The following is a 12627-nucleotide window of genomic DNA, read 5'->3' as shown; positions in this document are numbered from 1 at the left end:
GCTATCTCTCTGTTACTATTTTACCTTTCTAGATGTTTTATAAGCATAATCTGACCTGGATTTTCTTGTTTTGTAATATTAATTTATAACAACCTGTAAAATGTTTTACCCTTGGGTTACTAATACGTACTGTCAACTTTATATCCATCTTGGTTTTTTGTATGAGGCTGTATATTGGAATCCATCTTGTCAAAAAAGAAAACATTGCAGCGCAGTTTCTGAGATTCAAGTTGCAGTAGTTATGCTTACTACTGAACAATTTTTCTGTTTTCAGGTGTTAAAGAATTATTCTGTTGACTCAGTGAAGTACAAACTCAAAATAGCTTCTACTTTTCACAGTTTAGAACTTCTAATATAGCCATTCTTTCAATTAACATGGAGCGCTGCTTCTCACAGAGTTATAGTGATCACTGCTGACAAAGCTTGGTTTTGTTAATGCAGTTCCTATTGTTTGTGGTGTCAGAACTTTAAGATGAAACTTTTTCTCATTGTTAAATTGTACCAGTATTTCTGCCTCTTTATTATGTATAATCTAACACATGCTGAAAGGGGCAGGTACTGTGAGAGTCATCCTTATCTGAGCAGTCCAATGGAGAAACCTCTCCCCAGATAGAGTAGGAAGTATTTTAAATTAGAAAAATAATCCTATGGATGCTTTCTTGAGGGTTGTAGACCTATTGTTCTGATTCTGAGATTTAAGTGATTATGAGAATGTGGAAGCCATCTCTTAAAATGTTGTTAGCACATTAACTTCTCACTGATAAAGTCTAGAGACAGGAAGTAGTGTCCTTGCGTGTCAGGCAAAGTAACAGAGTTTCTTAGAGAAAAGCCCAGGAGCAGCATCTCCTGAAAGATGTATTGGAAAACTAAATCCTTTAAAACTTCGTTACTCTTCTCAATCAATAATCAAGTCGGTTTAGAGGCTTGACAGTCATAGTTTTGTCCATGAGCTCAACATATCAGTCTTGGTTTAACAGGTTTGCTATTCTCCGTTCAGAAAGTATCCATACTAGACATAGTCCTTTCTACTCTTTACTTTAAAAGATTCCACTCAAGATGGTTGTCAGGAATAATTAACAATATCTAAATTATCACACTATGTTCAAGCTACTCAGTGAAGCAAAAGGTCAAAGTGTCTTCAGAAGCCTCTGTTACAGTGATATTGACCAATATTAGCACCAGACTTAGATAACTGGAATATGGAAATTTCAAAATACAGTTTTCAGAATTATAATGCTTCTTCTGCCATGTCTATTTGCCAGCTCAACCTAGACTATTATTTATAACATCATTTTTCTCTTTAACTAGTAGAAGCACTGATCCATGGACAAAATATATCAACAGATCTTCATGAAACTAAATCACGGTTATTCTGAGACAAATGCTCATCTGATATAAACTGGCACAGCTCTGTAGACCTCAGCTGAGTATTTGGTCTGTGGTTTAATATCTGCTTGGCTTAGGATATTTGATGACAAGTCAAGTTCTTTCTTCAAGCTCTAAGCTAGTAAAAGCTGTGTGCAAATTAAAGGATGATCTTCAGACATGTCTCCACAAAGTGATTCTGTAACAAAATGTAGTTAATCCCTTTGTTTTGATAATCCTAACTGACTAATATAAATGCCTGACCTTTTCTTATATACCTGATCAACGCCCGTTGAAGTTACACAGAAGTCTCTTTCCTGATTTCAATATATGTCTATGTTACGTGGAAGATCGACCTGGTTAGGGTTGATCTTCCAGGGTTCAATTTTGCGCACTTGGTAGAGATATGTGAAATTGAACTATCTGGGGTTGGCAGTCAACCCCTGTAATCATCAATATTGCAAGAGTCAGAGAGGTAGACAGGAGTGTTTCTCCTGTCAACCTTTCTCTGTGAGGACAGCTAGGTAAGTCGATTCTAGCTATGCAATTGCCATAGCTAGAAATGAGTATCTACAATCAGCTTTAATGCCTACTGTAGACCTGGCCTCAGCAGGCATTGATCAGGGCTTTAATATGTTGCTTAACAAGAAGTCACTCTAAATGTTGAAAATCCATTGAGCTCGGGTGGAGGAATGGTACAGCATCTGTGCTCTTTGGGCCAGGAAGATTAACCTTGGCTACCTATCAAGATTTCCAAACATTGGAGAAAGTTGGCAATAGAAAGATGAACTGATGCTAGCATGTATATGTAGGTCAAGGTCACCCTAACACCAAAAAAAATGGTTTCAGCCTTAAATTAAGTGCCATCCAGGAAAATTACAAAATGAATTAATATGGCCCTTGTATTCATTTTTCCATCATCAGGTGTCGCATAAGTCGTATCTTGGAAGCCCCTCGGGGTTATGCGCTTCTTATTGGAGTAGGCGGTAGCGGAAAACAAAGCTTATCTAGGCTGGCAGCATACATCAGCTCCTTTGATGTGTTTCAGATCACGCTGAAGAAAGGCTATGGGATCCAGGACCTGAGGGTAAATAGATGGTATTTGATTCTCATGTGAGTTAATGACTTCAAGAAGTTGCTGTTTGGAACCTGTGCAAATACAAGAAAAGTACAGGAAGAGCAGTACCACTTGAGATTAGAGCAGGACAACATTTTTCAGACCAAAAAAATGGTTAAAAATTCCCCCAAACTGAAAAAGAAATGAAGTATTCTGTTTGACCCAAACAATATTTTTCAACTGTTCATTTATCTGAAAAATTAGAATTTTGTTTAGGGTTGACCCCAATGAAACATTTAATCTTTTTCCATTGGCTAGTAAATTGAAAAATTGGTTATTTTCATAGCTTGTCTTTCAGCTACAAAACTTGCAGGTTCTGTTGTTTTCAGTCGTGCTTTTAACATTTTTCTTTAGCCCAACAGAGAAATTGGAGGTGGAAGGAGTCTTCTGTGTCTATTTACACACTTTTTTTTATCTGGGAGTTTCCCTTAAATCTTAGGAATTCCCTCCAACTATGTCCCATGGTAGCTATTTTCTAAGGTACAAAGATCTGGTAAAACCTGTGATAGTTACAGTTATGCCCTATATTTATGTTTGGTGATCAGCTGTAAGCTCTTTAAGTGGGATAAAACTGTTACATGGACAACTGCAAGGCAGAATTCTGTCCTCTACTACATATGAGCCATTTAAATTAATGGAGCTATACATATACTTAAAATTAAGCATGTGCATAAGGGATTTGTTGGATCAGGGCTGGATTTTTGAGCTTCGAGTCTGGTGTGCACTTAATAGGGCAAGAAGTTATCAGGAATTTCTTCTTCCCCACATTCCCTGTGGAGCAGCAAACAAAGATTCTGTACCCAGTGTCCAGAGTGCTAGATGAGGGTCTGTGTATGACCCTGGTTGGTACACTATGGCTCCAATAGAAACTTATCTGCCAATTTGGACCAAGAGCAAGCCACCAGAGCATATGCTTCAATGACTACTTAAGTGTCAAATGGAAGTACAATAAAAAGAGATGCTCCAATGCACGCTCCTCCCCAAGGCACAATTCCCAGCACCAGCATGAAGGCCCCTGCCTAGTGGGTTGTGCTCTACTTCCTGTCCATAGAACATTGCAAGTATATAATAATAGAAAAAGTAAGATTTTGCCTATAGTGAATGGCAGGATCTTATATTTTTATGCTGCTTTTCTTCCCTATTTGGGGAAAAACAAAACATTGATTTGAAACCTCCAGGAAGGTAAAGGTTTGTGAAGGTAAACCTGCAGTTTGTAACGGTAAAATTTGGACCTCACTGAGCTGCTCTTGCCACCTTTTGGAAAACTGCATGGAGCTTTCTAGCTAAGGATGATCCTGCATTTAGAGCCATTTGTTTTTTTGTATTATTTAGTTTCTATCTGAAAATATTCCTTGTATCCTGAAGCCTCCATCTTCTGCTCGTCTTCCTCATCATTTCTACTATTAGTTATGACATCAGATTTGGAGGACAATGGCTTCAAGTGAAGACTTGGGCCTTTTCTGCACTATTCTGCACACCATGAGAGGTCTGAATGGTAGGGTGCACCAAAGTGCTGTGCTGTGAATCCTTCATGTGCACAGTGTGGGAACAAACCAAAAGGTTCCTTGTTGACATTCTGTTTGAGGGCTATGTTAAGGTGAACTAGGAATTACTTCATGCTTGCAGCATTCATGTAGAGCAGGAGATTGCAACCAAAATACGAGAAGAGCCATTTTTTTCAAATTCAATTGCAAAATCAATACTTCAAGAGCTGCAATGCATGTGACTACGAGGCAGTTCTTAATAAATAATGTCAAACCAGACTTTTTATAACCCCTGTTTTTAGAACAGTGCGCACACACAATGATTTGTAGCCAAGAGAAGGTTTAAGTTACTTTCACTCCTGGATTAGAGAGCAAATGAGGACAAGGAAAAAGCTGTGCTGGGGATAGTCTCTTAAGCAGGGAGGACCAACGTTCGCACCAACCCTCCATGCCCTCCTCCATTCCCAGGCGCTACACACCTTGGTCCTCAAACCTGCTCCCCATCTCCAGGCTTTACCCGCCTCCGCCCCCAGATCTGCTCCTCTAGCCCCAAGCTTTACCCCGCATCCTGCAAACCTGCCCCCCATTCCCAGGCTTTACCCCTTTCAGCCTTAAACCCACCTACCCATACCCAGAATTATCCCGCCTCAGCCTCAAACTGGCCACTGGGACTAACCCATCCCCAGTGCTGGCTTTATTTGTCAGCAGGTTGGTTACAGCAGCATGGCCAGACATCATGCGGGACAACAGAGCCCTCCCCCACAGGCCCTCCAGGGAGTGAAAACCTCTAACCCCAGCTCCTGCTGCAGCCAGAGAGGTGGAGGGGCCCCCCTCCAGGTGGGAAGGGTTCACTGTGCACAGGGGGTATAGAGCCAGTTCTCTGGGGCTGTGCTGAGAGCACAGGGCAGAGGGAACTCATTCAGCCAGCCCAAAAACACCCCCTTTCCCGAGTTACAGATGGAAAAGAGGCCCAACACAGTTGGCTCCAGCCCTCCCATCACAGCCAAGACAGGGAGTGCTCGGATGGTGAGGCACCTATCTATGATGGGTGGCCATGTGTACCCAGCGGAAGGAAGGCTGTTGGAGGTGTTCCACTGGTGGGATGAGCTAAGCCGAGCCATGCCCACTGGGGAAGTGTGGCCACTCGAGTAGCAGGGTGAGTGAGTGGCCGTTAACCCAATTAAATGTAGTTCTGCTGTTTCAGTGGCAGCAGCGTCTCAAGCCAGAACTGACTCCTGAAGCTGCAGGTTGCCAATGCCTGACGCAGGGGAATTGCAGCATGGCATTTTGGTGTAAATTACAGTTCACAGTTAGGTCTTTATGGCTGCATGGTGGTATAGACGTAGCCTCAAATGTAGCAGCAGATTAACTTTTTCCCCCAAATGACAGAAGAGGGGAAATGAGAGAGAGACCCTGCTAGCTGGGCATATAAACTGGCATTGTAAATAATCTATAGCACAAATGAAATCAAATTAAGATGCAGATAATGTATTTTTTCTAAATTATTTGTTCTGTATTTGTATAATACTTGGCCTGATGTGATCCAGGTCCATGACTGGGTCTCCGAGGTGCTACTGAAATATAAATGACACACAGGTTGCACCTCCCAAATCCAGCACTCTCTTGTCCAGCAACATCTGTTGTCCAGCGGGGCAGAGAGGCTGCTGCAGGGCTGGGAACCAGAGCACCTGCCCGCCCTGTGGAGGGACGGTTGCAGGGGCTGGCTGGAGCCCTGTGGCAGCCCCTAGGAGCCTGGGCTGTCCACCTTCCCTTATCCTGCAAATTCTCTTGTTCAGGACCTGTCAGATCCTGAGCATGGTGGATAAGGGAGGTGCAACCTGTACCATTCCTCTCCCAGTGAAATCATTAAGTGCTGTTCCTAGCAAAACAAACACACATCTTTACACCCTATACACAACAAATACAATAAGAAAACCAGCCAAAATATTATGCTGGCTTTCCTGTGTGCTCCCCAGATAATGTTAACATTATTAAAACTGTTTTTGAGAGGGAGTTACTTAGAAGAGATGTTTTGATATCAGTTTTCACTATGTTAGGAGGAAATTTTTATTGGTTAGCAGCCTGTTTTTTGTTATGATTACATAGTCATGTCAAAGCCACCATTCTTCTCGTCAGATGTCTGAAAGTGGAGGTTACCTCCTTTTTCCCCTTTGGATGTAACATTGCAAGTTAAAGAGTTGTAAATTGAAAGAGGTATGTACAGGCAATGAGGCATTTCTGTCAATTGTATGCATTTCATGCCTTTTTCTCCCTGTATGAACACTTTAACAACTCATGAATGATTGCCTCTTTTTCTTACAGGCAGATCTTGCCAATTTGTACATCAAGACTGGAGCCAAGAGCATGCCCACTGTGTTTTTGCTGACAGATGCCCATGTTGCAGATGAACGCTTTCTTGTGCTGATTAATGAGTTGTTGGTGTCAGGTGATTAGACCAACACATTTCTTGAAAGATCTTCTCCAGTGAAAAATAGTCTGTGGTTTCAGTGAACTTTAGAGACAGATTATTTGTCTTTGAGATTTTTTTTTGTAGTGGAAATCCTTTAGAAGTAGTGATTTAAGGCCTGTTAACTTGAGTATTGTACCCAGGTTGCTTAAGGAATCAATGTCCTCTTCAGAATGCTAATAACAAGGTCACGTAATTCAGATTGTAGTCCTTGTGCAGTTGAGTCTCTTCTTTGCTTGTGTGATTTTACACTGGTGTAATTGCAGTGATTTAACTGTATTTATTCTAATTATACTAGTGAACAAGAGAGGAAAATCAGGTTCTATTAATACTTTACAGTCTAGATTTTCAGTTTGGTGGTGACAAACTGGACAAGAGCATGTTAAGACCTGCATCCCATTCTTTATAGCTAGGAAGGAGTCCTGAAACTCCTGTCACTTGTAATATAGAGTCACTGTCTGCAAAAGTTTGAGAGCTACTGCTTTAGAAAACACCACATGCATCAATGTACTTCACAGTTCACAGAAATAAAACTGAATTTTTTTCACTTGAGAGAAAATCCTCCTTTCAGATAAAAAAAGTATGGAAACCCTAATTGTTGTTTATTCCCATTGCATTTAGGAGCCCCAATCACAAACAAGTAGCCCCCGTGCGAGGCTCAGTATAGACAGGACAAAAAGATGGTCCCTGCAGCTAGAGCATATAAAACATACTTTAGTTAATAATCTGACTCTTATTTTTTGGGGGCTTTTCTGATTCCCCCTCTTCTGCCCCCCTCCACCCCCAATCTTTCCTTATGCTGTTCTATAGGAGACGTTCTGGATCTATTCAGCAATGAAGATGTAGATGGCATTATTACTGGAATTAGGCATGAGGTCCGAAACCTGGGTCTGGTTGACACCAGAGAAAATTGTTGGAGATTCTTTTTGGACAGAATGCGACGAATGCTAAAAGTAAGGAAAAATCCCATGCAAGAGAAACTCTGTGAAATCAGTAACTGGTGATGGGAAATTGGATTATTAGAATATGCTACAGAGTTGGTTCAGAATCCTGGGTGCTGCATGTAAAGATGCAAACTTATGTGTAGGTAATGCCTTGGACAGTGAGCTTACGTTTATATAGTAGCTTTCATACAAAAGGATCCCAAAATAACTTCAAACGAGTTACAAACTATGGGTTTAAATTGTTCCTAAATCAGTCTTGAAGTTATTGGGAGTTTTATCTGAGTGAAGATTGTTGGACTAGGTTGCAACTTTATATGCGAGTGTCTTTTATATACAGGCCTTATCAACATTAAGGCCTAGACACTGGTTAGGTGCGCTGGTGTTAATTGTGTTTGCACTAGTGATTAACATTTAATTTTAAATTCCTCTTCACCTCCTATCATAAGGCAGTTGTACTGTAGATAAAACATTGGAACTGTTTAACACAGCAACACTAAAAAGCAATTTAGGGCAGGCAGTGAAGAAGAAAGCTGTATCCTGTGTTAGGGAAACCAGAACATAGTTAGCCATGTTGGAAACTGGAAAGCAGAAGCCAGCCACTGTGCTCTTGTGAAAAGTGCCAAGAAATCTTTAAAGACTTTAAGGTGGAGTGGGTAATAAGTGGCCTGGAAATCTGGTCATCTATTTTTAGTTACAGCTGCTCTCACCTCTTGATGGTCTCAGATTGCAGTTCCTGGTCGATGGGAGCTGCGGGAAGCAGGGTCCCAGTCCTTGGCACTTCCCTCAGCTCTCATTGAATGGGAACAGAAATCCGCAGCCAACAGGAGCTGAGAGTGGCTGTACTTGGGGACATGCAGCTAAATAAAGCCTGCCAGGAGCTGATCCTAGCAAACCGAGTCTGGCCAGTGGGCTGCTTATTGCTCTGAGGTCACATACACCTGAATTGTACATCTCATCTATACAGATAACACAGATACCCATTTGTATAACAGTAAACAAATACTTAGAAATGGATACAACTGCCCAGGTTAAGCCGATCTCTAGCCAATTTTCACCTCTGTTCATACCCACGTTTTCCCTGCTGCTGCTTTGTTTCTTCTGTCTTCCTCTTCTGCAGCCATCACTTCTGTCCTCCACCAGTGATTCTTCTTTAACCTGGGAATGTGGGTCATTTGGTTATTGGATCTGTGAGGCATCAGATGGGTTTGGTGTGAATTGCATTCTCTGCTGCTTTTGATCCTCAGTGTTGAAGTGCGTCTGAACTAGTGGGGAGAGTACCTTCCCACACTAGCTCTAGTTAGTGTTGATAGTTTCTCTGTCTTGTTAACATCAAATTCACAGGGAATTTTTTTTAAAGAAAGGAAAAAAAAAAATACTTACATGCAGCCTTCTCGCTTTTTCTTCTCTCTTCTCTTTGTACCCCCTCTGATTGCTCCTATGATTTCATTATTTTTAAAAGCCTTTTTTTAAAAACCTGCTTTCGAAATGCCTCTTACCTTGCCACCATTTTGCAGTCTCCCACTGTGCAAATTACCATTTCTGGAGACAATAGGGGGTATCTATTCACATTGCAAATACTATGAAGTTGAGATGTTGTGCTCTAGGAGACATAAAATTCCTGAGTTAACACACCGAGAGATAATCAGTATGTACTTACAGTCATTGCTGGGTGACCCTTCTCTTTCTGTTCTCCTCCCTACCTCCTTTCCCCAGATTTGCAGTGTAAACACAGACTAATAAGATATAAAAGTCAGTACATTAAGAATTCCAATCAATTCCTGAAATTCAAACTTAATGAAGGTAAGAACATGTCTTTACTATTCAGCATTTTGCTAAAATTAAGTTAAGCCCGGTTTCCTTTTTGTTCATTGCTTATCTTGTACCCTAGTTGGGTCTTGCAGAAAAACCTAGATTCCAGATGGAACTTGGCTTTTTTTTTGCGAGAACACCAAAATGTGTATTTTCTTGTTCTGAAACTTTTCATTTTATTTATCTACTTTGTTTGAATTGTTTTGACTGGAAAAAAAATTGAAAGTCAAAATATTTTGTTCTCAGTTTGATTTAAAATGGCATTTTAATTTTAAATACAGCCAATTTAAATTATTACACACACGTGCACGCATGCACACACACACACATACACACAGGTAAAAATGGTTAAAGTGAATAAAAAATGTGATTGGGTTGATTCAAAATGTTTGGGCTGATTAAAAAATAACCTCTTTTTCCTAGTTTTTCAATACATGAAAAGTATTTTCAAAAATTGTTCCAGTTCAGATCAAACAGGACTTTTTCCTGATTTTTTTTTGCAGTTGGTTCCAGTACTGAAAATTTTTTATTTGTTCATTTACACTCCAAATTCAACAATACCTGCTTGAACCACAGTGTTAAAGGACCAATTAGTTGAAGCATAGACAAAGAAGGCTTATAGAAAGAAAAAAAGAAACAAATCTATGAAAGCTGTGGAAAGACTGACACCATGCAATGACTCATCATAGACTATCAGGTTTGGAAGAAACATTAGGTCCAACCTACTGCTTAAAGCAAGATCAACCCCAACTAAATTATTCTAGCCAGGCTTTTGTCAAGCCTGGCCTTAAAACCCTCTGGACTGGAAATTCCATCACCTTCCCTTCCTCAGCACTCTCCTCATGAAACAGTTTTTCCTAGTATCCAACCTAGACCTCACCCAATGCAACTTGAGCCCATTGCTTCTTGTTTGGTCATGTGTCACGACTGAGAATAGCCTTGCTCCCTCCTCTTTGGAACCATCCTTCCATTAATTGAAGGCTGGTATCAAATCATCTCTCGTTCTCAGAGGGATAGCCATGTTTGTCTATATCCACAAAAACAACAGGACGTCCTGTGGCACCATATAGACTAATAGACTTTTTGGAGTACAAGCTTTTGTGGGCAAAGACCAACTTCATCATGAAAGCTTATGCTTTAAAAGATCTATTAGTCTATTAGGTGCCACGGGACTTCTCATTGTTTCTCTCATTCTTGTCTGCAGACTAAATAAGTACAGTTCCCTCAGCCTCTCCCATAAATCATGTGTCCCAGGCCCCTAATAATTTTTGTTGTCCTCCACTGGACTTTCTCCAATTTGTCCACATTTTTCTGCAGTGGTGGGTCCAAAACTGGATGTAACACTCTAAGTGAGGGTTCACTAAATGTGCACATTCGTGGCAGAAAACAAGCAGTGTAGATGTGGTTCTGCCATCAAAAGCTCCCTCTGTTGCCAGACCCTTTGCCCTGAAAAAAAAATCAGGGATAAGGGGCTGGTGACAGAGGGGCTTTTGCCGGCAGAACCACATCTACACTGCTTGTTTCAGGCTGTGAATATGCAAATGAGCTGTGTCGATATTCAAATGAGTAGTCTTTTGCAATTTTGTGAACCCTCATTTGCATCATGCTGCCAGCAGCCAGACTGAGTCAAGAGGCAGCCCAGATGTGACCACACTAGTGCTGAATAGAGTAGTGTAATCATTTCCCTCGATCTGCTGGCAGTGGTCCTACTAATGTGTTCCAATATGGCATTAGGTTTCTTGGCAACAAGGACTCACTGTTGACTCATATCCAGCTTCTCATCTACTGTAATCCACATGTCCTTTTCTACAGAACTGCTGCTTAGCCAGTCAGTCTCCAGCCTTTAACAGTGTATTGGATTTTTCCATCCTAACTGCAGGACTCTGCACTTGTCCTTATTGAATCTTATCAGATTTCTTCTGGAACAATCCTCCAATTTGTCTAGGCATGTTGGACTTTATCTCTACCCTTCAGACTATCTACCTTCCCCCACCAGCTTAGTGTCATCTGCAGATTTGCTGAGAGTACAGTCAAGACCATCATCCAAGTCATGAAGTTATTTAAAAAAAAAAAAAATTAGACCCAGGACTGATCCCTGGGATGAACCTCTTGATGCCAACTGTCAAGTAGACATCGAGCCTTTGATCTCTGCGCATTGACCCTGATGATCTAGACAGCTTTCTATCTACCTTGTAGGCCATTCATCCAATGTGTATGTCTTTAACTTGCTGACAAGATTACTGTGGAAGACCCTATTCAACACTTTGCTAAAGTCAGGGTGTATCATGTCCGCTGTTTTACCCCGTAGCTACAGAGCCAGTTATCTCATCACAGAAGGCAATTAGGATAGTTAGGCATCTTGGTGAATCCATGATGACTGTTCCTTATCATCTTCCTATCCTTCAAGTGTTTCCAAATGGATTCCTTGAGGACCTACTCCATGATTTTGCTAGGAAGTGATGTGACGCTAACTGGTCTGTTGTTCCCTGAATTCTCTTTCTCCCCTTTTTTAAAGATAGGCAGTACATTTGCCTTTGTTCACTCATCTGGGACCTCCTGCTTTGACCATGAGTTTTCATAGATAGTGGCCAATGGCTCTGCTGTCAGATCAGCCAAGTCTCTCAGCTTTCTCAGATGCATTAGATCTGGCCTAATGGACTTATGCACATCCAGCTTTTCTAAATAGTCCCTAACCTGTTCTTTAACTGAGGGCTTTGCTGTCAATTTTCTAAAAATTACCATGGAAGACAAGAGTAAAAAGCAAAATAGAAGAATTAGAATAACAAAGTTATTCTCTTTGGAGCTTCAAAACAACTCTACTATTAAGGTGTGGGACTAACATTGGTCTTGTGTATGATGGTATAACTCAGAGCAATTTTGGTTAAGAGTGCTGTTACTTCAACCCATTCCTCTCCTCTCCTCCATGACTGTTAATTCCTCACTTTTTCCACCTCCTGTCTCGTTCATTATGGTTGTCACTTGCTGTAGACCAAGCATCAGCAACCTTTGCAGAGTGGAGTGATGAAAGTTGACCTTTTGACCTCTATGTATGGTCTCAGTGACAGTGATACTTTTAAAGTCACTAAGGCTACGTCTACACAGCACTGTAACCGCAAAATAAGCTACGCAACTTGCACTATGCAAATTGCATAGCTGATTTTGAAATAGCCTATTTCAGCATGTCCTACTATCTAAATGGTGCCATACACCGAAATAAAGCACTATTTCAGTGTGGTGAGGAGCACAGGGATGCTGAAATAGCACACCTGTTATCTTGAAAACTGTTTTGAGACAACAGGCACATTTCTTAGATGATGGCAGCTATTTCAAGATATACCATACTATTTCAGCATACCACCAGCTTCTTTAATAAGTAAATTAAGATGTAGAGCTTTACCATTTAGGTGGTGGTTGGTAACATTAACTGGTCTTTTGTTAATC

At 40.9% G+C, this 12627-nt stretch overlaps 1 protein-coding gene across 1 annotated transcript in view; it reads left to right on the top strand.

The window, feature by feature from the left end:
• Window positions 1–12627, top strand: part of DNAH11 (dynein axonemal heavy chain 11) — a 327231-nt gene that overhangs the window by 183955 nt on the left and 130649 nt on the right. Inside the window, exons 52-54 of the mRNA XM_074984643.1 lie at window positions 2290–2452; window positions 6289–6412; window positions 7244–7386. Of these exons, the coding sequence (XP_074840744.1) occupies window positions 2290–2452; window positions 6289–6412; window positions 7244–7386 (430 nt within the window). The remainder of the gene's footprint in view (window positions 1–2289; window positions 2453–6288; window positions 6413–7243; window positions 7387–12627) is intronic.

The sequence above is a fragment of the Carettochelys insculpta genome, chromosome 2 (assembly GCF_033958435.1).
Source record: "Carettochelys insculpta isolate YL-2023 chromosome 2, ASM3395843v1, whole genome shotgun sequence".
NCBI classification, from domain to species: Eukaryota; Metazoa; Chordata; order Testudines; family Carettochelyidae; genus Carettochelys; species Carettochelys insculpta.
Note: the sequence above shows the minus strand (reverse complement) of the source record. Positions and strands in the feature narration are given on the sequence as shown.